We start from the raw sequence: 24,836 nt of genomic DNA on the forward strand, positions 1-24,836 counted from the left end.
ACAACAAAAACAACAACAACAAAACCAGTGTAACAAACAATTTATCAGGGCCACAGAAAATGGAAAGGGGACGCAGGCACAACTTTCACTGTACCAATTAGAAGCGAGGCATATAAGTTCATTTGTAGCGTAATTTTGAGACTATAAACGATAACTATCTTTCTTTACTACATATATACCCGTAGAGAGGCGGCATCCAAACATTTAATGTGTAGCATCACCCGAATCTTTCTTGTAAATTTTAATTCTCATTCTCCAAACAGTAGGAGTTAATATCATTTCCATTAACATGCCAACTGCGGCGGTCGGTATGTTAAACAAAGTCGGTTATAACATAGAATAGTGAAACATCAACACAGTTTTATCTCACCATCCTTATACAATGTTGTGGAAACTATTTACACCTCTCTCGTGCGCAGCCTTTACAATCTCACTAATCTCTTCCGGATCTTTGGTTACTTTGGTAAAGATTTCATAGCCGTCCTTGGTGATTAAAACGTCATCCTCGATTCTAACACCACCGATGTACCAGTATCTATCCAATACATCCTTGTTGATGTATTTGCTTCTTGAGGGATCATTCAAGGTCTCTTCTAACAAGAAAGGGGAAAAGTAGCAACCCGGCTCGTTTGTCACAACCATGTTTGGTTCAAGTTTTCTTCTAATTCTCAAGTAACACAAGAGGGGATCAGGGTCGGAGTAGTTGGCATACCCGGCAGTGTCATGAGTATCCATACCCAACATATGACCCAATCCGTGGGGGAAAAATCTTGCGCTAACTTTAGCTTTAAAAATTTCATCCACTGAGTATTCCTTTTTGAAAATGTTCAATTCTCGAAACCCTTCAATCAAAACTCGGTGAGCTTTAAGGTGGAGGTCTTCCCATTCAACGCCTGGTTTCATTGATTTGTAAACCTCATTTTGCATTTTCAAAACAAGATTGTAAATATCCAAATGCTCTTTTGTCCATTCTCCATTAACTGGGAAACACCTTGTGACGTCACTAGCATAGCAGTCCCATTCGGCCCCAGCGTCGATCAAGACTGACCTTTTCTCTGGAGTGATGTCACCATCGTTTCTTACCCAATGCAAAGTAGAGCATGACTCACCGCTGCAGCATATAGGGTCATATGACTGATTTTTGGATCCTTGACGCAACGCGTGGTACATGAATTCAGCGTGTATGTGTGTCTCCTTTGTTTCAATAGGCACAGCTGACATGACTGCAAGGTGGCAATTGTCAGTGATCTTGGCAGCGTGTCTCATCAACTCGATTTCGTACTCATCTTTGAATGCACGAGCTTCGTCCAATGCGTAAAAGAAATCCTCGTCTTTTTCAATCAAGTAAGAGCTGAAATCCAAGTTAAATTTGTTAATATCGGTCGTGAATGGTTTACTCTTTAATCCTTTCAAGTCTCCAGCAACATCAGCAGCATATTTGATTTCGTCTGCATCAAATTTCTTGGCAGCCTCTTCCTTCGACAATGGTAGTCCAGACCACATGATATCCTCCTTGTCCACATTAGGCAAATAAACCGTCAACTTGTCCTTGCCACTTTCATACAAAACATGTGAGCCTGGAATATTATTCCCACTCAAGTAGAAAAAGTACCTATTTTGTCTAAATGGTCTAGTTTGATCGCAATACTTGTACAATTCCAAATCCTCCCCACTGATGAAAAAGGATGCATCTTGTGCTTTTGTAGAGTTTTTCTTTTTCAAATTCGTAAGCACATTGTGTGCGTGTTTCTTAGCTGGGTACTTTTTACCCTCGAGTGACTCAGGCCCATCCGACATTGCAATTGAGCTATATTCTGATTGAAGAAAAGATTGAGAATAGTGAGAAATCAAAGCGAAAGTTGGGAGAGGGGGCTGGAGGGGGAAATAAACTTTTTTTTTTTTTCAGTGCCGTACCGATGTACGTCACGTGTATTGCAGGTGCAGCGCTTTTTACTCACTATTCTTTTTTTTTTCTTTTATTGTCTTTGCATTCTCTCTCTCCTTCCAACACGAGTACTAGTTTTGTTGCCACTGATAATCACTCATTCAGCAAATTCAAACTCAATACATATATCTCAATTATGGAAAGGTTGCAAAGATTACTAGGTCAAGGAGCAGGGTTAGGTGGAGCAGCACCACCCCAAACTGATGGACCAGCAGTTGACAATTCCGAAACCGTTTACATTTCTTCCCTCGCATTACTCAAGATGTTGAAGCACGGAAGGGCTGGTGTGCCTATGGAGGTTATGGGATTGATGTTGGGCGAATTTGTGGATGATTTTACTATACAGGTGTATGATGTTTTTGCCATGCCACAATCCGGTACTGGTGTCTCCGTTGAAGCTGTGGATGATGTGTTTCAAACAAAGATGATGGACATGCTTAGACAGACTGGAAGAGACCAGTCGGTTGTAGGTTGGTATCACTCACATCCGGGTTTTGGCTGCTGGCTATCCTCTGTTGATGTCAACACCCAGCAATCTTTTGAGCAATTGAACAAGCGGGCAGTTGCCGTTGTTATAGATCCTATTCAGTCAGTCAAGGGTAAAGTGGTGATTGATGCTTTTAGAACTATAGATACCACTACGTTGATGATGGGACAAGAACCACGTCAATCCACTTCCAATGTTGGTCATTTGAACAAGCCTTCTATTCAGGCTTTGATACACGGGTTGAATCGTCATTACTACTCATTAAATATTGACTACCACAAGACGACCAATGATACAAACATGTTGCTCAATTTGCACAAGAAGAACTGGCAATCGGGATTGAACCTCGTAGATTATAACCACAATGAAATAGAGAATGTGGAGAGTACTGAAAAAATGGTGAATATAGCCAAATTGTACAGTCAAAGAGTCAGTGAAGAGAAGGAGTTGACTGAAGAGCAATTGAAAACGAGGTATGTTGGAAAGCAAGACCCTAAAAAGCACTTGTCAGATACTGCTGAGAAATTGATAGACGATAATATCAAAGTTCTTTTAACGGGTGGAGTTGATTCATTGGCAATTAGATAGAGTTTGTGTATGTAGATGTCCTTAGCTACTCAAAACTGCGTACGATGTGGTGACAACTTCCGGGTATCGACTCATTATCTGACCAACCTGTGTATCTTTCAAGAAATGATCAATGATAATAGCATAAGCTGCTACTTTGTATTTAATGACTGTCGTCTCTGGATCAGGGCTCTGCAAATACTGTTTCAACAGCTCTATAGCTTTCTCAAATTCATCACATTGGGAGGTGTAAAAAGCTTGCAAATATTGGTTATTATAGTGGTGACTAAAAAGTGATGCATGCCTGATAGAAAAGTTGTTCCACTTAGGTATCTGCATTTTCAATTCGTATACATCCAATTTGTTGTTGATGCCGAAAAGTTGGTAAAACGTTTGTGGCTGTATCTTTTCCGCTAACAAGCAAGCTATCCATGAATCAAAAAGAACAGTATCAACAAATTCTTTTATCATAAGCACCTTTGCTGACTGTATATTCTTTGATGCGATCTTCTTCTCAATCTGTTCTGAACTCTCAATCGCTCTCACAGTACCGTCACTGATCAAAATTGGAAGTGAATTTGAAGGAGATCCTCGGAATGGGATTCGAGTTATCCCGCAATTGCTATTACTCGTCAGTTCAGGTAATCCAAAGTCGTTTTTCTTGGCTAGTATTAGCAATGTGTATAGTGAAACTGGATCTGTTGGCAATACAAACTTGTCATATTCAAAAGTGTTGTACACGCCAAGTATGAGTGGATCCGATGGAGCATTAGGAAACAGATAAAGCTTCTCTGGTAAAACACTCTCCTGTTGATCGCTATACACTTTTAATGGTACCGAGTCAAATATCCTTTGAATTGGTTGGGGGACTGTCAACATCACAACTGGTAATGGTGAAAGAACAAGTGCGTGTGTGTGAAATTATTTTCCTCGTACAAATTTTACAAATTCATCTCTGTCATTACATGTCATATTCATGAACGTTAAAACAATACCGCTAGTAAACTGTTACAAATACAAAGAACTCTAAATAGCGCATCAAAGATCATCTGCAGGCACTAAATCTATTGCCATATCATACCACGTTGTGTTGGCAAATTTGCATTCGCTCTCGCCAACATTGTTGAAACCAATCTTCTCGTAAAACGGGATCAATTCCTTATGCGCAATAAGAACGACCTGGTCCCCCATATCTTGATTCGACAACTTTTGGATGTAATCGTGCAATAATAAAGCAGCCAAGTTCTTGCCTCTCCACTCAGGAGCAATCACAACCGAATGGATCCCAATGTATCTCGATGATTCGCAGTGCCCAGAGCCCTTGACGTCCTTCGATGGGAGTTCCATTGATGCTTCGGTAATTCTTGTTCCATCCACTTTTGTAGCTATAATATGTCCAATCAAAGTTTCCTTAACAACAGAGGATTTTTCTGGAAATTCTTCGTCATCATCATCATCATCATCATCATCGGGTTCACCGTGTTCACCGTGTTTAGTTTTGGACGGGTCGCGTTTCTCTTCTGCATCGTGTTTTTCTTGAAGTGACTTAGCAACCTCTGGTAAGTTGATGTAATTGTATTTGTAGTCGTAATCTCTAATGAATAAACCTGAACACAATTCTGGTGCCACTGTTAGTCTATATTTGAATTTGGCAGGCGTGCATCTTTCATTTTCTGGGAACCCTTTCTTCTCTAATTCTATACATTGATCGATATCTTCAATGGTCAACGGTCTTATCGACACATTAGGTGGGAAATCGGACATGGTACGTAACTTTCGGCGTTTGGTGGAATAATGCTGTGACCAATTTTTGGATTTTTTTTTTTTTTTTTTTTTTATTTTTTCCTTTCGCCTTTGTTATTGTTTGTTGTGTTCACTTTGTTGAAGTTTGTCTCACACGAGGACTATGTATACTGGATTTTGTAGAATGTAGTTTTTGCATCCGAGGCTTTTCATAAAGGTTGTCTGTTTGCCTGTCACGTCACAGGTGATTCATCATTGTTATGTGCTACAGTAAGACTTCCCCCTGGTGTTAAATATATTGGGAATTAATGAATTTTACATAATTTACATACTCCCTCCCCACCCCTACTCAATTAGCTTGTCAGGAATGGTCTCAGTTGCGTCTTCATTGACCAACAAGCCTTTATTCACTTCCCATAAGTGGACAATGTTGTCATCAGCAACAGACCCGATAGTCCACTCTTTGAATGGACACCAACTCAAATCGGTGACTCCCGCAGTGTGCCCAGCATGAATCATAAACAACTCTGGGCATCCGTCCTCAGCATCCTCTTGCTGTTGTTCCTCTCCAATTTTGAACAAATCCCACAATATTAACCTCCTGTCCAGTCCACCAGTGGCTAAGATCCCGTCATTGTGAGGCGAAAATTCCATACATGTTATGCCCTCGGTGTGTCCCATCAAAGTATGCAATAAGCCGGAGGTGCCTTTGCTGTTTAATTTTCTCAAATCCAACAAGTTTATACTGGAGTTTGTGTTCCCTATCGCGAGCAAATTTTGGGAAAATGGGGAAAAAGTCAAAGAGTTGATACCGGAGGAGTCCTTTGAATAGTACTTGGACGCAATTGCGTTTGCTCTGGTGTCGTAGATGTAAGTGTATTGATCCTCTGAGACCGACGCAAACAAATTGCCATTAAAGTGGTGCCATTTGGCGTCATTTACAATATCGCTCAGATCTCCGTTCTTGAATATCAACACATTGGCTTTGTTGGTATCGCTGACACAAACTTGTTTGTCGTCTGCAGCTGTCAACAACAATCCTTGATTAATAGGATTCCATGAAAGGCCGTACCCGTTATCAGAATGAGGACTGAAATGTGAAAAGCTCCCGGTTTCATCACTACCTAAATTGTACAAATCGACCTCCCCGGATCCGTTGATCGTGCCCACTATATTCGGATCTTGTGGCATATATCTAGCCCTACATATCTCCTGGTTGTTTGTAAACTTTTGTACAATCTTGATTCTTGAATTGGCTTTTTGCTCGCCGCTCTCCGAAAGATGTGTTTCGGCAACTTTCAAGTAATTTTGATCATTCCCCGATGTATGTGTTCCAAGGAGGAGCCTAGTGTTGATAATGCCATTCTCGGTGGAGGTGTTTGGGAGCCATTGTATGGTTAGGGAGGGCCACGTTAATGCAGTCTCGGTGACAAACTCATACATATATCTGCAGTTCTTTCTCCATAATTGGTATTCCTCTTTTATAGATAGTTCCTTTTGCTCTCCTATGTTTTCGATGTCCGCCATGATTGCCAGCGTTGGAGGTTGTAACTGTATGCCTGTTTCAAACCGCGTTTTCGTTTGTTGATAATTTTATTTTTCCTTTTTTTTTTGATTTTTATTTTTTGCATTCTCTTGATGTGATAGCCAAGTGAAAAAGACCAAACTTGAAAGTCGTCAATTGCAAGGTGTATTCGTTTTGTGGGGTCACTGCTGGAATAACAGATCTCTATATTCTATAACACCTTGTTCCTGGCAATCTCACAAGTGTGACATTGGCCATGGCGAGGCGTTGTCCATTCAAAGAAAGGGTGATGGATTCATCTAACCAGATCAAAAGGGTCGCTGATTTGCTCCTAACTCCACTTGTAACAAGACTTGAGTATCACGTGGGGTTCGCAGGTGTTACTCTTGTTGGTGACATTTTTAATTAGTGTGCATCGTAAAATCTCAGAGCACCCCGTTTACGGGAACCCTAAAAAAAAAAAAAAATAAGAACGAATCTCCGAAGGATCGAAAGTGAAATCTTCGGCTTACTCCTTACAATATGAACGCCAACTACAACAACTATACAGGAGTGTCTGACTTCATTACCTCAGAAGAACTACACTCTAGTGCCTCCTCGAATCCTAATTCAGTTTCTCCCTTTGGTGTACAGAATTCTCCACCCGATGGGTACATCCACACGGTTGATGATGGGATCCATGCACAACAAATGAATATTACGGCAGATCACTCGACCTTGGGGAACCTAGACTCTAGATCATTGAACCAGGCTGCAGAGACTCGACAAGGAGATGGTCAGGACCAGATGAGAAATACCGCAGCTCGGCCCGTGACTAAAAGTAGAAGAGCATGCGACTCGTGCAGTATCCGCAAGGTCAAGTGTGATTTGAAAGTTCCTTGTGGCAGATGTGTTACACACGGCTTGGAGTGTACAAACATTCGAGTAAAGAAAAAGTGTGGTCCAAAGAAGATACACGACAAAACAAGAGATGCAATAAAGAAACTTGCAATTACAACTGCATTAGAAACTAACCACTTTGTGCCATTAATCAGCTTAGAGACTCTACTACCTTGTCTTAATGTTTATCAGGTCTGGTATTACGGAATATGGCCTGTCGTATCAGTGGCAGAACTAATTTCCCGAATTGTTGAACCATCGGCATACGCATTGGGGTGTGCTATTTGCGCCACAATCACTGGCCAAGTGAAGTTTATGGCCAATCAAAAACTCGTACCAAAAAGTATCCTCGATATCGATTTTACTTCAGAAGCCATTCGAGTGAAAAAAACTGAGCCAACTTTGGAATGCATTTTGACTTCGTTTTTTCTCCATATTGCATTGGCTCACGCGGATGCTGGTGCAACTGCTGTATGCTATTTGAGGGAATCAATCACCCTTGCACAGATTATGGGGCTTGACAGAGTGGAAACTTATTCCAGTTCACCAGCGGAAACTCACAGAATGAGGAAAATCTACTACTTATTGGTGGTTACCGAACGTTTTGTGGGTCTTGAGCTGTCACTTCCGGTTATACTTGAACCATCTGTGCCGTTTCCTTCTCTTGACGACGAGGAATATTCAATATTAATTGGTGGTTTCAAGGAATTGGTTAAGATTTTTGCAATACCCAACAAGTCCATTTTTGATCAGTTTCGAGCACTCAAGCATGATACAAACTCCTTCCGCTTAATATCGACAGTACAGAGTCAGCTACAACAGATTACAATACTTGAAGCCGCGCCAGACATTCAAAAGGCAAACATATTAATAAGCAAGTACTGGATGATGACCTTGACCTGGGAGGCAGCTAGCACAAACAATATGATTGACGGTTCAGAGTTTTGTCTATCAAACGAGTTCCCAATAGCCATTGCTAGAGAGTTTTGCGAAACGACAAGAACACTTCCTTTAATATCTTTTGAGTTTAATGGGCCTGGTGTCTGCGTTAAACTTCAGGTAATTGCGAGAGCCCTCATGAAAGCGGTAAACATAACAAGAAATCCTACTGGATATGAGTATATGCGGCGCATCTTTGATATGTTGGCACAGCTAAAAAACGAAGTGCGGCTTTCGATAACCCAATTTCAAGCTTTGGAACTTACTTTAACTAGTATGGAATCGATGTTGAGTTTGAGAGGAGTCAAAGGAGGATACTTGACAGATGTGGAAGCATTTGATGGTGTTATCGGTCTGAATATCTACGGGGGAGTATCCTGAGAATGTGCGGGACGGCTCGAGTCTACGTCGGTACATGCAATGTGTCGTAACGTGCCAAACTCAAAGGGGGATGTGAGTGTGGAAGCTGCATAGAAATGGACAGATTGTGCCAAGAAAAAGGGGGAGAGGCGGAAGCAACTATAGCTCATTTCTAACCGACCTAACCCACTGTTTACCGGGTGCATATTGAGTGGTATGCAGAGATAGAAAGATTGAAGAGAAAACAATAAAGAAGTTTAGAAATCCCGCAAAATTGTGCACGTGACATCAAGCAAACACAACGACAAAGGAACGATCTGTGCATTGTTATGAGTGGACAGGTACTCTCGATGGTGGACAGTGCTCATTTGGGTAGACTACCATGCCTGAAATGAGTCGGTCGAGGGTCAAATGGCAAGCAAACAAGGATACAGTTCTACAACCGATCGATGTAAGAACCGATCTCGGTATTAAAGCGCTTCTTATTTTTGGTTTTGTGTAATGATGCAGAATGTGTTATTATTTTTCCTCTGCGTGCGGCATTATTGTGTGTAGTGACGCATATGATATTATACCGCTCTATTGCCTAAAGAGCAAAGCGGTTGCAAAATTTAGTGCTAACTACCTACCGATTGGTAGGGAGTAGCCAAGCACTCCTAACCTTGTCAGCAACACCAGCGGATTCGATCAAGGAGTACTTAAGGGGCAAGGTTCGCTGCTGATGGTTGAGATTGGAGACGGTTGTTTTCACTCTACACTTTACTATTTAAAACAAATGATGTCCAGAACAGATTCAGATACAATTGATAATGCAAGCTTAGATTCAGAGAAACCAAGAGAATATGGAGACGCCTTGCAGGAGCAACAAGATCGCCATGTTGTCCACAGAACTGAGAGCAGAATTTCCAAAATAATCTCCCATTTGGGCTCACATGAAGACGACGAGGAGCTAGAGAAATTGGTGTCAAATAATCCAGGAGTTGAGAGGATAAAGACAGAGTTGCAAGAAGGCGCAGGACAATTGGGTCCCTTGGAAGAGCCATTGGATATCAAGTTGGTGCAAACGCATCCAGATCCACAATCGGATTTCAATGAAAATGATCCTTGGAAGTATCCTCTTGATGAGGATACTGGATTAAGGATAGTCGAATGGGTAGAAAATGACAGAAGCAATCCAATCAATTGGGGCTCGGGAATCAAGTGGGTTTACACGGGTATCTTGGGTTCTATTTGCTTCGTTGTTGCTCTTGGATCTGCTATTGTGACAGGTGACTTGGGGCGACCAGCTGTTTACTTTGGTGTCTCGGAAGAGGTTATTATTTTGGCCTCTGTTACTATGTTTGTTTTGGGTTTCGGATTTGGTCCATTGGTGTTTGCTCCAATGTCGGAGGAAGTCGGTCGAAAGCCAATTTATGTTGCTACACTTTTTGTTGCATTGATCTTTATTATCCCATGTGGTGCTGCAAAGAATATTGGAACCTTGATTGTTTGTCGTTTGATTGATGGACTTGCATTTAGTGCCCCCATGACATTGATTGGAGGCTCGTTGGCTGATATTTGGGAAGGGCCGGAAAGAGGTGTCGCCATGGCCATTTTTTCAGCTGCTCCATTCTTGGGTCCTGTGTGTGGGCCAATCTTTGGTGGTTTATTGGCCGATCACGCACCAACGTGGAGATGGATCTACTGGACATTTTTGATCATTGCTGGTGTTTTTTATGCAATTTTCATTTCCGTTGTGCCTGAAACACATCATGGAACATTGTTGAGAAAGAGATCGAAGAAGTTGAGGAAAGATACTGGAGATGAAAGATATAGATGCTTGAATGAAATTGAAGTGAGAACGTTCAAAGAAGTTGCAAAGACATCCCTATTGAGACCATTTGTGTTGTTGAGCGAATTGATTGTGTTTTTGGTGACCATGTACATGGCAGTTATTTACGGTTTGTTGTACATGTTCTTCTTTGCTTACCCAGTGGTATACATGGATGGTAAAGGCTGGTCTGCTTCCAAAACCGGTGTCATGTTTATCCCAATCGGCGGTGGGGTTATTCTTGCCACCCTCGCTGCTCCATTTTTTAACAAGGATTACAACAAAAGGGCTCAACTGTACAGAGACAGAGGAGAGTTGCCACCAGCTGAGTTGAGATTGATTCCAATGATGATCTCTTGTTGGTTCGTTCCAGCTGGTCTATTTGCATTTGCTTGGTCTTCCTACAGTTGGTTGTCTTGGGCAGGTCCATGCTTTTCTGGTTTAGGTGTTGGATTTGGTCTTTGTGGATTATACAACCCTGCAAATAACTACATCGTGGACTCGTACCAGCATTATGCTGCAAGTGCTTTAGCGGCAAAGACTTTTGTTAGGTCTGTCTGGGGTGCTTGTGTCCCATTGTTCACCATCCAAATGTACCATCGGTTAGGTTATGAATGGGCCAGTTCATTAATGGCTTTTATCTCATTGGCTTGCTGTCTCATTCCTTACTTGTTCTTCTTTTATGGAGCAAGAATTAGAGCATACTCTAAATATGCTTATTCCCCAGGAATGGAAAATAAATAGAATCTGCATTCATATATATTTGATATTTTATAAACTATGGTCTTTATTTGTATATATCTATAACACAGCCCTAATTTTGCTTTCTCTTTGGACACTTGATTGTGGGATATCAGATGAAATGACTTCATTACCCAACTTGTAAACCTTGGTGACGAATCCCTCTTTATTCAAAACTACCAAATCGGCATCACACCCTACGTTTAGGAAACCCCTTTCATGTTCAACTCCAATCGATAAGGCAGCATTGTTGGTTGCTGTTTTCACTGCTTCGGCGAGTCCAATGTTGGCCCATTTCATCAAGTTTCTAATGCAATGTGGTAAAGTTGCAGCAGCACCAGCCAAGGTGTCTGTGCCCTTTAAATATAATCTATCGCCAGTTTTGACTATGACTTGCTCGTCCCACTTGTACTCGCCATCTGGTAAACCTATCAAGTGCATGGCATCAGTTACCAAAACACATTTAACTGGGTTCGACTTGTATGCCAAGTTGACCATAGACGGATCAATGTGCACGCCATCACATATGAGACCGAAATAAGGAACTCTTTCAGGCGAAACTTTAGGTGTGTTTATCAAACCTACCACACCGGCATCACGATGATGAGGTTGTGGCATGGCGTTGTACAAGTGTGTGATCATGGTGCATCCATTTTCAATAGCATCGACGCCAGTTTGATGGTCTGCCATAGTGTGGCCAATTGAAAAGACACAATTTTGTTGTTTGACGTATGGGATCAAGTCCAAAACACCAGGTATCTCTGGAGCAGCAGTAATAATGCAGACGTTTTCCAAAAGGTTGCCTTTGCCACCGTACACTTCCAAAAGCTTGTTTTCACCGCCTTTGGCATCAACAAAGGTCTCTGGCGGATGGCACCCTTTCTTTTGCAAGTTTATAAATGGACCTTCAAGGTGTGCTCCTAACGAATCCGTCTGGTTTGACATTCTAGACTTTTTGTACAATGGAAGAACTTTAGTGTAAACGCTTGGGAAGTTGGATGTCACTGTGGGACAAAGGGAAGTAACACCGGTGGACAAGTATTTTGTCATTGCATCCTTGTAAAATATTTGAAAGTCCTTGATATCCTCAGTAGTTGAGTTTTCATTCAAGCTGGAGAAATTTAACCCATATATACCATTGTTTTGTATGTCAATAAAGCCAGGTGCAATGATTTGTTCGTGCAAATCAACAGTTTTGGTGATTTGGTTAAGGTCGGTTGGCTGTTTTGTTATTTTCCTTGTGCTATTGTCAATGTACAAGTCTGTGAACTCGTATAGCTCACCGTTATCGATGAGATGACAGTTGGTGAATCTGGTATACGACATGGCGATCTGTTTGTAGGGGGGGGAAGATGGGGTGGAGGGGAGTGTAAAAGCAGAGTTTAGATCTTCTACTACAGATCTATAAGCTCTTCATGCCTTGGAAGATTTGTGTATGTAGATATACATATATATATATATATATAAGTTCGTGTGTAAGGTTCTAAGAAATGACCAACCCATGTGGGTAGATGAGTAAAATTATGAGTATGGGTTATGTGAGAAAAGAATGTAACATCGATTGGAGCAACAATGTTACATTGGCTAACACAACACAAAAAGAAGCGAAAAAAAAAAGAAAAAAGAAAAAGAAACGGATGATAGTAGTATGATGTCACTTATCTCATACTCAAGCTACATCCATTCCCCCCTCTACTGATGGTTGAGAAATACCACAGATTGTAGTTTATATCCACTTCTGGGTATGTGACCTACTTGACACTCAATGAAGCAGTAGCATTGTAGGAATTGAAACGGAACTGTGTGTGTATAATATGTCAAGGATGTCATGAAAGAACAAAATGTAACATCGATCTAGCGTCTGCAACATAAATTGATGTTACATTCGCAGCGTGACATATACTGACCAAATTTCCACACCCCACTGTCGACTCCGCCGAGTTGATGTGGCAGAGAGCCTTTACCCTGAAGCTGAACCGAATGCAACGTCTGATGTTGCCCTGGTTTTGGCTTGTGTGAACTATTTGCGTGCGTGTGTTGGTCAGTGTAAGTGTGAGAGCTTGTCTCCCCAGTTGCGCTCTCTTTTGTGTCACATCTCTTGCATATCATTTCATTACAACATGATGACAATCCATCTCTCTCTCTCTCTCTCTNGAAGTTGCAAAGACATCCCTATTGAGACCATTTGTGTTGTTGAGCGAATTGATTGTGTTTTTGGTTACGATTTACATGTCTGTCATTTACGGTTTGTTGTACATGTTCTTCTTTGCTTACCCAGTGGTATACATGGATGGTAAAGGCTGGTCTGCTTCCAAAACCGGTGTCATGTTTATCCCAATCGGCGGTGGGGTTATTCTTGCCACCCTCGCTGCTCCATTTTTTAACAAGGATTACAACAAAAGGGCTCAACTGTACAGAGACAGAGGAGAGTTGCCACCAGCTGAGTTGAGATTGATTCCAATGATGATCTCTTGTTGGTTCGTTCCAGCTGGTCTATTTGCATTTGCTTGGTCTTCCTACAGTTGGTTGTCTTGGGCAGGTCCATGCTTTTCTGGTTTGGCCGTTGGTTTCGGATTTTGTTGTTTGTACAACCCTGCAAATAACTACATCGTGGACTCGTACCAGCATTATGCTGCAAGTGCTTTAGCGGCAAAGACTTTTGTTAGGTCTGTTTGGGGTGCTTGTGTCCCATTGTTCACCATCCAAATGTACCATCGGTTAGGTTATGAATGGGCCAGTTCATTAATGGCTTTTATCTCATTGGCTTGCTGTCTCATTCCTTACTTGTTCTTCTTTTATGGAGCAAGAATTAGAGCATACTCTAAATATGCTTATTCCCCAGGAATGGAAAATAAATAGAATCTGCATTCATATATATTTGATATTTTATAAACTATGGTCTTTATTTGTATATATCTATAACACAGCCCTAATTTTGCTTTCTCTTTGGACACTTGATTGTGGGATATCAGATGAAATGACTTCATTACCCAACTTGTAAACCTTGGTGACGAATCCCTCTTTATTCAAAACTACCAAATCGGCATCACACCCTACGTTTAGGAAACCCCTTTCATGTTCAACTCCAATCGATAAGGCAGCATTGTTGGTTGCTGTTTTCACTGCTTCGGCGAGTCCAATGTTGGCCCATTTCATCAAGTTTCTAATGCAATGTGGTAAAGTTGCAGCAGCACCAGCCAAGGTGTCTGTGCCCTTTAAATATAATCTATCGCCAGTTTTGACTATGACTTGCTCGTCCCACTTGTACTCGCCATCTGGTAAACCTATCAAGTGCATGGCATCAGTTACCAAAACACATTTAACTGGGTTCGACTTGTATGCCAAGTTGACCATAGACGGATCAATGTGCACGCCATCACATATGAGACCGAAATAAGGAACTCTTTCAGGCGAAACTTTAGGTGTGTTTATCAAACCTACCACACCGGCATCACGATGATGAGGTTGTGGCATGGCGTTGTACAAGTGTGTGATCATGGTGCATCCATTTTCAATAGCATCGACGCCAGTTTGATGGTCTGCCATAGTGTGGCCAATTGAAAAGACACAATTTTGTTGTTTGACGTATGGGATCAAGTCCAAAACACCAGGTATCTCTGGAGCAGCAGTAATAATGCAGACGTTTTCCAAAAGGTTGCCTTTGCCACCGTACACTTCCAAAAGCTTGTTTTCACCGCCTTTGGCATCAACAAAGGTCTCTGGCGGATGGCACCCTTTCTTTTGCAAGTTTATAAATGGACCTTCAAGGTGTGCTCCTAACGAATCCGTCTGGTTTGACATTCTAGACTTTTTGTACAATGGAAGAACTTTAGTGTAAACGCTTGGGAAGTTGGATGTCACTGTGGGACAAAGGGAAGTAACACCGGTGGACAAGTATTTTGTCATTGCATCCTTGTAAAATATTTGAAAGTCCTTGATATCCTCAGTAGTTGAGTTTTCATTCAAGCTGGAGAAATTTAACCCATATATACCATTGTTTTGTATGTCAATAAAGCCAGGTGCAATGATTTGTTCGTGCAAATCAACAGTTTTGGTGATTTGGTTAAGGTCGGTTGGCTGTTTTGTTATTTTCCTTGTGCTATTGTCAATGTACAAGTCTGTGAACTCGTATAGCTCACCGTTATCGATGAGATGACAGTTGGTGAATCTGGTATACGACATGGCGATCTGTTTGTAGGGGGGGGAAGATGGGGTGGAGGGGAGTGTAAAAGCAGAGTTTAGATCTTCTACTACAGATCTATAAGCTCTTCATGCCTTGGAAGATTTGTGTATGTAGATATACATATATATATATATATATAAGTTCGTGTGTAAGGTTCTAAGAAATGACCAACCCATGTGGGTAGATGAGTAAAATTATGAGTATGGGTTATGTGAGAAAAGAATGTAACATCGATTGGAGCAACAATGTTACATTGGCTAACACAACACAAAAAGAAGCGAAAAAAAAAAGAAAAAAGAAAAAGAAACGGATGATAGTAGTATGATGTCACTTATCTCATACTCAAGCTACATCCATTCCCCCCTCTACTGATGGTTGAGAAATACCACAGATTGTAGTTTATATCCACTTCTGGGTATGTGACCTACTTGACACTCAATGAAGCAGTAGCATTGTAGGAATTGAAACGGAACTGTGTGTGTATAATATGTCAAGGATGTCATGAAAGAACAAAATGTAACATCGATCTAGCGTCTGCAACATAAATTGATGTTACATTCGCAGCGTGACATATACTGACCAAATTTCCACACCCCACTGTCGACTCCGCCGAGTTGATGTGGCAGAGAGCCTTTACCCTGAAGCTGAACCGAATGCAACGTCTGATGTTGCCCTGGTTTTGGCTTGTGTGAACTATTTGCGTGCGTGTGTTGGTCAGTGTAAGTGTGAGAGCTTGTCTCCCCAGTTGCGCTCTCTTTTGTGTCACATCTCTTGCATATCATTTCATTACAACATGATGACAATCCATCTCTCTCTCTCTCTCTCTCTCTCTCTGCTACACATACTAAACACTGAAAGGTATATATTACTGTATCAACTTGCACTTGCATGCCCGCAAGACCATGAACGCATAACTGCTGCTAACCAACCATGAGACAAGCTACATTCTCATCATCGGACGATGCTTCGCAATATTTGGCTGACTACATTATCCAAAGAATCAAGGGCTTCAAGCCCACTCCATCGAAGCCATTTGTGCTAGGATTACCAACCGGGTCCTCGCCAGAAGGAATTTATGCTAGGCTAATTGCTGCTTGCAAACAAGAAAGAATCAGTTTCAAGAATGTCGTCACATTCAATATGGATGAATACTTAGGTTTGACTCCTAAGGACCCACAATCATATCATTACTTTATGTACGATAAATTTTTCAACCACATTGACATACCTAGAGAAAACATCAACATTTTGAATGGATTGGCTACAGATGTGGATAAGGAATGTGCAAACTATGAAGCCAAGATTAAAAAGTATGGTAGGATCAATCTTTTCCTTGGAGGTTTAGGACCAGAGGGTCATTTAGCGTTCAATGAGGCAGGCTCGACGAGAGATTCTAAAACTAGAAAGGTTGACCTTGTTGAATCAACCATCAAAGCCAATTGCCGGTTTTTCGACAATGATGAATCAAAAGTTCCAAAACATGCTCTTAGCGTTGGTATTTCTACAATTTTGGATAATTCTGATGAGGTTGTATTGATTGTGTTGGGTGAGAGCAAGAGTTTTGCTTTGGATAAGACAATCAATGGGAAGAAAAATGATCCCAAGTACCCCTCTAGCTATTTGCAAGATCATGATAAGGTTTTGATTGTGTGTGATAATGCTGCTGCTGGATTAAAGTCGAAGTTGTAAATACGATATGTACGTTGAATAAAAGATCACCTTGGAATATTGTTAATTGTGTACAATTGTATTATAAATTGGTCAATTTTTGCTCTAAAATTGGTGCAAAATCGGGAAAAAGAAAAAAAAAAAAAAAAACAAGGAATCTATTTTACCGTTGCACATCTAGAGTAGCACATCCGTATTCGAAATCTTTTCTATTAACCCTCCGAAACCTATTTATTTAGAATAATAGGCTGCGCCGATTGCTGCACCGATTATGGAACTATTTTCAATCAACTTCAAGTCAATTTTGTAACCACAAGTTCTGGCGTCTTCACTCATGTTGACGTAATCAATCACCGAGTTTCTGTAACTATGGAAATGGTTCAACACCGATCCAACGTATCCAATTGTCAATAGTCCTTTCAAATCCTCTGACCTGTTGTATTTTTTAAGAAGCTTGAAAAATGCAATGATTGCATTTGCTACTATAAAGGCTGCCCTCTGCACAATTGCTTTAATGACGTGTTTGATGATGGCAATGTCAGAATCCAAAACGATTTTGTCCCAGTGGTACACGTCACGCATCTTCTCACCCACAGCCTCAAAGTCATCACATTCGCTGATAAAACACATAAGCTCACCTTCAAACCCATCATACTTGACTGTCTCGATTGTATTCAACTCCTCACTATCAAAATTTGTGAAAATCTCCTTCTTTCCAATCAAATCAGCTAGGACCAACCGAGTCAATTCAGGCAAGTACCGTCCACTAGTCATCAACTCGTGTGGTTGGAAAATGAGGTTGGAATTCGGGTCTGGTTGCAAGTATGTTTTGAAATGGTGCTTGAAGTTATCAAAGCGGTTATCAATCACTGCGTCATACTTTGTACTAAAGTCATCACACAAATGTTGTCCAAATAATGACAATTCAGTATTGAAGAGCATCTTTCTGTCAATCAACTTGCTTGCATGCATGTAGTCCTTACTTGCATCTAAAGAGCAGCACATGTTGAAACCTGTCCCCAAAACCATGGCTAATCTCATTTTGTCATCCAAAAACGCGCCTGCTGCATAAACTGCCAAGGAATCGTTCAAAATGGACTTGATGTCAAACAGCAAATCAAACTCTTCTTGTAAAATGGATTCAAACAAGTGTTTCAAATCTTTGTCATACACGTCATCTCCGATTGTGTATCCTTTTGATACGTGTCTTATTTTACCATTGTTGTGACTTGTTGTGTCCAACGGGAAAGACCAGGTGATACCAACCTTGATAGTTTGAGACGGGTTCAATGTCTCTTGCTTGTCAATGATTTCCGTAATTTTGGACCCAATAAACTTGAAGAAGCTGCGATTAATTACCTTGTACTCGTTCGATATGAGCCATTTTTCTTCAAGAACAACCTTTATTCGATCAGACCTGGAAATGCTTTCACTTTGTGGTGCAAGATCAACAACCGCAACTCGAAGTGTGGATCCACCCAAATCTACCGCCAAGTACAGTCCGTGCTCGTCACCTGTGGGTGAGATGTTATAGTTTGCCAACATAGTAATTGCATTCGCTGATAATGAGGCATCAAAGTCAGATAAAAGAAGCTCTGAGTGTCTGCGGATGTTGTCATCTGTGAGTGGATCTTTAAGTGATTTTATGATCAAGTCAAGAGAGTGAGATGTTTTTAAATTGTGGGTATTAATCGAATCTGTGCTCGATATCGGAGACGAGCGTGGTGATGATAATGAAGACGACTGTTCCGACAGTGAATGAATAGACTTGGCGTCCACATCCAACTCCCTTGTGTGTATGTTGTTAATCGAACATGTCGCTTGATCGTTTTTAGCGATTTTTGGTGCAGTCCCATATTGGGGGAGACTGTTGACGAGTGTATTGATGCTAGGAATCATAGGATGAAAAAGGGGGGGGGCAGGAGTGTATGTGCGAGGGGGGGTAATGCTATCCGATATTATACACGAGTGTAATTCATTCTTCTCATCCGATGTTTGAAAAAGATTGAATTTTATGATTTATTTATGTGATCCGTAAACCTTTTGTATAGAAATGAAATTGATTTGTGTATGTAAAATTGTATCTGGCGGGTCTTTTGGTAACATTCTTTTTATAAAAATTTTAATGTCTGTTGGGGATATCTTTGTGTAATCTCAAATTATCTGTACACAGGTTGCAAAAATCAAAGAGTAAAAACAGAGTGGGGTGAACGCGTTTTATTTGGGTATATACTTGAAGCCCATTTGCGTGGCAATCATTTAGATTGATAAATTGTGTTGTCTGTTACACGATTGAACGTACATCCCTTCTGTTGCAACCGCAGTCTTGTGTACTTGGAGTTGCCATCTTTTGCTCAATACTCTGTGCACGTTACATTTTAGGAAAGAAAAAAAAAAAAAAAAAAAAAAAAAAAAAAAAAAAAAGTGCAACGGCGTGACGTTGTAATGGTGTTGCATTGCGGTGTATATACAACGCTACCCAATTTCAACGTCAAATTGCAAAGCACGCATTACACCTAGAGAATAGAGGTGTGTGTGGGTGCGGGGGTTCGGTCGCTTGAAGTTCTTACGACAGCGACGTAATCATATTTGAGGAAAATGCCCTTCCTACAACTCCTATGATACCACCATTTCATTATAGTTACTTCAATACTAGTTACTCAAGCGCTTCCCGTTGCTTTTCTTCGCTTGCATTTACAATTGTTTCACCCTCAAACTCTTTGTCCAAGTGTGCCTGCTTTACTTTTCCTGTCATCTTGTCAAGATTGCGAGCTTGGATCTCGTGATCATCAATCAAGACCTCGCGTAACTTTTCCTTCGCTATAATCACTGCATCATCAATTAGCCTCTGTCCAACGGCAATTGCTGGCTTCAAAAGATTCAACGTGTATAAGATGTAAATTGAAGCGGCAAACAAGATAGCAAGAGCAAACGTAAACGGATTACGCACAACTGCCATGAACTCATTCCAACCCAACGCAATGATAATAAGATATACGTAGTAAGGGATCTGCGTGACATGTTGAACAATCGAACGCTTTGTTTCCACAAACTTGGCATCAATCTCTTTCTTGAATTTGGACAATATATGTGACTTTTCAGCTTCAGAAATAATGTCTGCAAACGAATGTGACTCATCCTCGTCATCATCTTCATCGTCGCTTTGCTCCGATTTCACATTCAAGTAATGAAGTCTCAATTTGGGACTGAAAATGTCAAAATCTGGCACAATCTCTGAGTCATCGCCGAGTTTTGCAATTGTGAGAATAGGCAAAACTGCTAAAGCATGTTCCTTGGCAATGGCAAAACTAGTCTCCAATTCTCTTGCATCCTGGTACAACTTGGGCAACCCATTGGAATCGTATCTAAACTTGTCGTCAAATCTGCTTTGTAGAATGTCAAGCACCCTCTCCTTGTAGATAAACTTGTGGATAAGGTCATAAAAGTAGTTCCACGACTTGAACTTAAACTTCTTCACAGCCTCCTCATTGTCTGCCTGCAAAGTGTTTAGCCCAAAATCCCCATCGTACTTGCTAGTGAATTCATTAACGTATAAATTGAATTGCTCTAAAATCTTGTCCCAAGTTGACTCGCTTGGATCATTCAATTCAAACTGTATAGTTTTGGACAAGTTGGTGGATAATCTCTTTGCCGATTTATTTACAATACTGTCCAATTCAATCTTTTGTTGCTTAGTGATTGCATCAGCAAGATCTTTCTCAATTTGTTGCAAAGTTTCGTCGTATGAAAATACCCCATTCAAGGATATCAATCCCAAACTTGTTTTTGTCAAGTTGACAACATTAGCCGATAATATCTGACTTTGTTGATTGAAATCTTTCCCTTTCAAAGCTGCCAAGTCCAGTTTGAACGAGGCTATTGCGGTTTCTACCAACTGCTTGGAGTACAAGTCAAACACTTCCTTGAACTTGGAGTGAATCAAGGACTCCAACTTGACCCGTTTTTGCTCGTACACTGACTTGTTGTATTTGGCAGCTGCATGGTCGTACTCCTCAAGCACATCATGTTTCAAGTCAACAAACAACGCACCAATATCCTCAAAAGACGGTTCCTTTGCCACATCTTTGAATAGCTCATTGAATTTTTTCAAAAAATCTTGAAATGTCTGCTCCACAATTTCGTCACATTTGAACTGAGCAACCAAAATTTGTTGAGTTGGTAGATCCAAATCCTTGTTGTTTTCAATTTGTTCCCAGCACTTTTCAGCATACAAGGTCCAGCCCTCCACTGGAATGTTGTGGTGGTATTCAGGTTTAAAGAGGTCGTTCTTTTTCACCATCCTGTCACCAAGTCTACCAACACCGTCCGAGAATTCTTTTGGTTGTAAAATCTTATGATTCAATGCGTGGAAGTCCAAATCAAAGAAATCCTCAAATCTCAAATGACTCAACTCGCCAGGCTTCAGCAACGAGTCCCAAATCTTTCTTAGATCCTGGGTGATTGTCTCGGCCAAACTCTCAACAGGTGTTGTTCCAACGTGGTCACGGATCACAATTAACAACAAAACCTTGTGGTCATTGGTAGAGTCCAACTTGCTTTTACCAAATAAGGTAATGTTTACCTCAAACACGGTCTTTAACAATCCCAAATTAGCACCTTGGTATAACCCGACCTGTGTTTCCCAAATGTTAAGAATCAACACTTCCGAAGTCGATAATGCAAACAAAGCCGCTTTTCTCTCAAAGTCTTGATCTTCACCTCTTTCTCTACCATCAGTTCCTTCCACGTCCATCACGAGTATATTTGAGTTTGTAGAAACGTGGCCTGATGTTGTTGAAACCCCTGGGGAATACGCCAACCAAATTCCCTTTGTTGTTTGCTGTCTGCTGTATTCGTTCATCACATCAAAGTTAGTGTTGAAAAGATTGTTCAACAAGGTCGACTTACCGGTTGATTGGGATCCAAATACCGCTACAATGTGATAGTTGTGGCCCACATTTGCCAGTGACGTTTTACCGACATAATCTAAGATCGCATTGTTGAATCTTTTGTTTTCATCAATTACCTGAATCGCATCTTGTATATGGACCTGCTCTACAGGAACAAATGAGGATGAAGAAGATGTCTCTGATAATGGTTCCTCACTCATGGTTGCTTGCAAAGTTTGGAGTGCTAAATGGTGGGGTCAAAGAATGATTGAGAGAGAGAGAAAAAAAAAGTCACAACGGAAAAATTTTGGAAAAAAATATCACAAGGGTGCGTGCATACAAATCACAATACTTTTACACCAGCAGCTACATACGTCTTTTCAATCTCCTTAAACTTCTTCCTTCCATACTCCAACTCCTTTCTAGTCTTGTTCAACTGCTCAAATCTGTTTTTCTCATATTTGGACCGCCTTTTCATTCTGACAGTTGCTAGAACAAGTGTCGCCACGCCTTTGAGAGTGACTTTTGGTTTCGTGGACCCGCCAACGTACTCTGGATATAACCCAACTGCTGCCAACTTCGAGCCATCATTGAGTTTGAACCGGCTATTTTTGATCTGGTCAATAGCAAAGTCGTACATGAATTTGTAATCCTTGCCTTTGAGGGAAGCATCCCTGTATCTTTGTTTGAAATATTCCCATGAGTCACGATAAAAGTTAACCCGCTCTATATCCTCGGCTGATCTGAGTGTAGTTTTGTACGCCAATAACTTGTCCGTGAGGAGTCTGTAATTCTTGTTGGTGTCGCTCAATTGTGACTTGTACTCGCCCAATTGTGACTTGCATTCACGTATCTGTTCCTTTAGCTCTTTTACTTTTTCATCATGAGACGTTTGCATTCTTCCAATTTCTGAGTCATGATCCAATTTGATACTTTTGAGTTGTCCCGTTACTTGATTCAAATCTTCCCGTGTCTTTTCGAGTTGAAATTCTAGGTACTCTTGTAAACCGGAGTCTTGTTCTTTCCTATCCCTCTTCAACAAGTGCTCTGCTGACTTGAGTTGGTCCTCTTTCTCGCTGATTTTATCTTGTAAGAATCCGATTTCGTCGTGTGACAACCGAAGCTCATTCTCCAACGCTTTCACAAGCGAATCGCTGTGCTTCAAGTCCTTCTTCATGTTCACAATTTTATCTCTCACATTGGATTCAAAGATTTCAAGGTCTTCTTTACTGGAGATTCCTAAATCCTCGAGAATTCTCTGCATCTCTCTGAGTTTTCTCACTAGCTCTCTGTTGTCATCAAGGAGTTCCCTGTTGTCTTGTTCTTCCTCTCTTGATAGTTTCAATTCATCTTCCATCTGGATCGCCAACGCTGACAAAGATGCAATCTCCTTCTTAAGTTCTTGTTCGTTTGAGAGCAATTGGGAAACACGTTTTTCAGCCTCAGATTTGCTCAGGTTTTCGAAATTACTCATCTCATGAAAGCACTGTTCAAGATCGCGTTTCATCTTTTCAACTTCTCTTTGTAGCGCCTCATTTTCGAAAACTACCTTGTCGTGATCCCTGACTAGATGAACGTAGTCGTCCTCAAGTGTTTGAGCGTGCGACTTTAGCGCAAGTTCTGTCTTTTCTTTATTCTTCAATGCAGTTCGAAGTGATTCAGTCTCCTCTTCCAAGTCTTTGCAATGAGATACTAGCTCCTTGATCTTTGCCTTCAATTGGGCATTTTCCGATTTCAACTCATTCATTTTTCCGTCATTTGACCTTGTGCTTCCAGACTTTTCGGAAACTGCTTCCTTTAGTAATGCCTCCAACTCTTTCCGCGTTTCCTTTCCATGTTCAAGAGCTTTTTGAGCAGTACGAAGTTCATCGACAAGGTCGTTCACTCTCTCTTTTTCTTGGTCTAGCTTGTCAACCAATATTTTATTGTCATGACGCATATCGTCAACAAGCTCCATTGACCTCTTTTTTTCGTGTTCAACCCGATGCAACAAATCCTGTTTAGTTCCAACAAGCGATTCCACGTCATCTTGCAACTGTTTCAGCTTCCTTATCTGATTATCAAGCTGCTTTCTGAGCTCCCGATTAGTGTGACTTAGTTCCTCTATGTCACTATTGAAATGTTTGCTCACCCGAGAAGTGTCAGCAGCCGATTCTCTCAATTTCTTCACCTCTCTTTCGGCCGCTTCCAACTTTGACGCGGTACTTTCGAGCAAAGATTTCAAGTCAGCTAACTCTGACAAGTGGATTTGTTCATTTTCTCTGATTATGTCCTTTAACTTGGTGATTTGTTCCTTGTTCTTTTGCAATTGGTTATGTTTCTCTGAACTCTCAAGCTTAGATATATCCTCGTACTCTTTCAATTTTTCTTCATACTGGCCAAGTTTTTCACGTAATTCACGACATTCAAGTCTCAACTCATTATCCGCATCGTCTTGTGATTCCAATTTCTTCTCCAACCTTTCCATATCTTCGATTAATTTGCGTATCATTCTATCCTTGTGCTCGATCTCGTGACGATATTCCTCATTCAGGTTGTTTCTCTCTGCTTGTCTCAATTTATCTTCCATCTGCTTCAATTCATTTCTAAGCTCCATATTGGTGTCAATCATAGTACTGTCACCTCCCATTTGCTCCATCGCCATGAAAAGTTCTCTGTACTTGGTTTTCCAAGCAAGCGCTTCAGCTTCTAGTTGGCGGATTGTTTCCTCCAGCTGGTTCACTCCTAGTCCAATATTTTCAAATACAGTCTCTTGTCTAGGTGTCCTCTCTTGCCTCTGGTCTCTCTTGTACGGTCTCACTGGCGTTTGTCTCTTTAAATCATCCTCCCATTCTTGTGCTGTGTAATCAAAACTCAGGTCACCTACATCATGATTGATATTTGTCGAGTCTTTTAACGCGTGAAGCAAACTTCTGCTCGCGGGTAACTTTTCATTCACATTATTGTTTCGAATAACCTGGAACTTGGTATTTGGCCTCCTTTTGCCAATAGGGGTGAAGTCAACGCTGGCCATAGTTTGTGGATGAAAGAGAAACTTGGTTTGTTTACATTTCGCCAAAAAAAAAAAAAAAGAGAGAGAGAGAAGACGCGCGATAATTAA

General features: G+C 41.0%; 14 protein-coding genes across 14 annotated transcripts; 5 read left to right on the top strand and 9 right to left on the bottom strand. All coding sequences in view use genetic code 12, as the record gives it.

Moving 5' to 3' along the window:
• Positions 1-375: 375 nt before the first annotated feature.
• Positions 376-1,797, bottom strand: KGF57_001225 (putative Xaa-Pro dipeptidase; the record flags this gene model as incomplete). Its single annotated transcript, XM_051750408.1, has 1 exon — positions 376-1,797. The coding sequence occupies one exon, from the start codon at positions 1,795-1,797 to the stop codon at positions 376-378; it is 1,422 nt and encodes a 473-aa protein (XP_051610270.1).
• Positions 1,798-2,081: 284 nt separating this feature from the next.
• KGF57_001226 (proteasome regulatory particle lid subunit) lies at positions 2,082-3,020 on the top strand (the record flags this gene model as incomplete). Its single annotated transcript, XM_051750409.1, has 1 exon — positions 2,082-3,020. One exon carries the CDS (start codon positions 2,082-2,084, stop codon positions 3,018-3,020), a length of 939 nt encoding a protein of 312 aa, XP_051610271.1.
• A 21-nt stretch (positions 3,021-3,041) lies between these two features.
• On the bottom strand, positions 3,042-3,878 carry SAM35 (SAM complex subunit; the record flags this gene model as incomplete). Its single annotated transcript, XM_051750410.1, has 1 exon — positions 3,042-3,878. One exon carries the CDS (start codon positions 3,876-3,878, stop codon positions 3,042-3,044), a length of 837 nt encoding a protein of 278 aa, XP_051610272.1.
• A 159-nt stretch (positions 3,879-4,037) lies between these two features.
• KGF57_001228 (polyamine acetyltransferase) lies at positions 4,038-4,763 on the bottom strand (the record flags this gene model as incomplete). The annotated part of the gene is made up of 1 exon (XM_051750411.1): positions 4,038-4,763. The coding sequence occupies one exon, from the start codon at positions 4,761-4,763 to the stop codon at positions 4,038-4,040; it is 726 nt and encodes a 241-aa protein (XP_051610273.1).
• Positions 4,764-5,087: 324 nt separating this feature from the next.
• On the bottom strand, positions 5,088-6,269 carry HAT2 (Hat2p; the record flags this gene model as incomplete). Its single annotated transcript, XM_051750412.1, has 1 exon — positions 5,088-6,269. The coding sequence occupies one exon, from the start codon at positions 6,267-6,269 to the stop codon at positions 5,088-5,090; it is 1,182 nt and encodes a 393-aa protein (XP_051610274.1).
• Positions 6,270-6,789: 520 nt separating this feature from the next.
• SUC1 (transcription factor) lies at positions 6,790-8,466 on the top strand (the record flags this gene model as incomplete). The annotated part of the gene is made up of 1 exon (XM_051750414.1): positions 6,790-8,466. One exon carries the CDS (start codon positions 6,790-6,792, stop codon positions 8,464-8,466), a length of 1,677 nt encoding a protein of 558 aa, XP_051610275.1.
• A 754-nt stretch (positions 8,467-9,220) lies between these two features.
• KGF57_001231 (MFS transporter) lies at positions 9,221-10,999 on the top strand (the record flags this gene model as incomplete). Its single annotated transcript, XM_051750415.1, has 1 exon — positions 9,221-10,999. One exon carries the CDS (start codon positions 9,221-9,223, stop codon positions 10,997-10,999), a length of 1,779 nt encoding a protein of 592 aa, XP_051610276.1.
• Positions 11,000-11,056: 57 nt separating this feature from the next.
• Positions 11,057-12,322, bottom strand: KGF57_001232 (N-acetylglucosamine-6-phosphate deacetylase; the record flags this gene model as incomplete). The annotated part of the gene is made up of 1 exon (XM_051750416.1): positions 11,057-12,322. The coding sequence occupies one exon, from the start codon at positions 12,320-12,322 to the stop codon at positions 11,057-11,059; it is 1,266 nt and encodes a 421-aa protein (XP_051610277.1).
• A 960-nt stretch (positions 12,323-13,282) lies between these two features.
• KGF57_001233 (uncharacterized protein) lies at positions 13,283-13,855 on the top strand (the record flags this gene model as incomplete). Its single annotated transcript, XM_051750417.1, has 1 exon — positions 13,283-13,855. One exon carries the CDS (start codon positions 13,283-13,285, stop codon positions 13,853-13,855), a length of 573 nt encoding a protein of 190 aa, XP_051610278.1.
• Positions 13,856-13,912: 57 nt separating this feature from the next.
• On the bottom strand, positions 13,913-15,178 carry KGF57_001234 (N-acetylglucosamine-6-phosphate deacetylase; the record flags this gene model as incomplete). The annotated part of the gene is made up of 1 exon (XM_051750418.1): positions 13,913-15,178. The coding sequence occupies one exon, from the start codon at positions 15,176-15,178 to the stop codon at positions 13,913-13,915; it is 1,266 nt and encodes a 421-aa protein (XP_051610279.1).
• Positions 15,179-16,109: 931 nt separating this feature from the next.
• On the top strand, positions 16,110-16,868 carry NAG1 (Nag1p; the record flags this gene model as incomplete). Its single annotated transcript, XM_051750419.1, has 1 exon — positions 16,110-16,868. One exon carries the CDS (start codon positions 16,110-16,112, stop codon positions 16,866-16,868), a length of 759 nt encoding a protein of 252 aa, XP_051610280.1.
• A 210-nt stretch (positions 16,869-17,078) lies between these two features.
• Positions 17,079-18,746, bottom strand: HXK1 (hexokinase 1; the record flags this gene model as incomplete). Its single annotated transcript, XM_051750420.1, has 1 exon — positions 17,079-18,746. One exon carries the CDS (start codon positions 18,744-18,746, stop codon positions 17,079-17,081), a length of 1,668 nt encoding a protein of 555 aa, XP_051610281.1.
• A 757-nt stretch (positions 18,747-19,503) lies between these two features.
• NAG6 (dynamin-like GTPase) lies at positions 19,504-21,957 on the bottom strand (the record flags this gene model as incomplete). The annotated part of the gene is made up of 1 exon (XM_051750421.1): positions 19,504-21,957. One exon carries the CDS (start codon positions 21,955-21,957, stop codon positions 19,504-19,506), a length of 2,454 nt encoding a protein of 817 aa, XP_051610282.1.
• Positions 21,958-22,079: 122 nt separating this feature from the next.
• KGF57_001238 (uncharacterized protein) lies at positions 22,080-24,749 on the bottom strand (the record flags this gene model as incomplete). Its single annotated transcript, XM_051750422.1, has 1 exon — positions 22,080-24,749. One exon carries the CDS (start codon positions 24,747-24,749, stop codon positions 22,080-22,082), a length of 2,670 nt encoding a protein of 889 aa, XP_051610283.1.
• Positions 24,750-24,836: the final 87 nt, after the last annotated feature.

This window comes from Candida theae (genome assembly GCF_024610275.1).
Source record: "Candida theae strain CBS 12239 chromosome Unknown scaffold52, whole genome shotgun sequence".
NCBI lineage: Eukaryota > Fungi > Ascomycota > Pichiomycetes > Serinales > Debaryomycetaceae > Lodderomyces > Lodderomyces theae.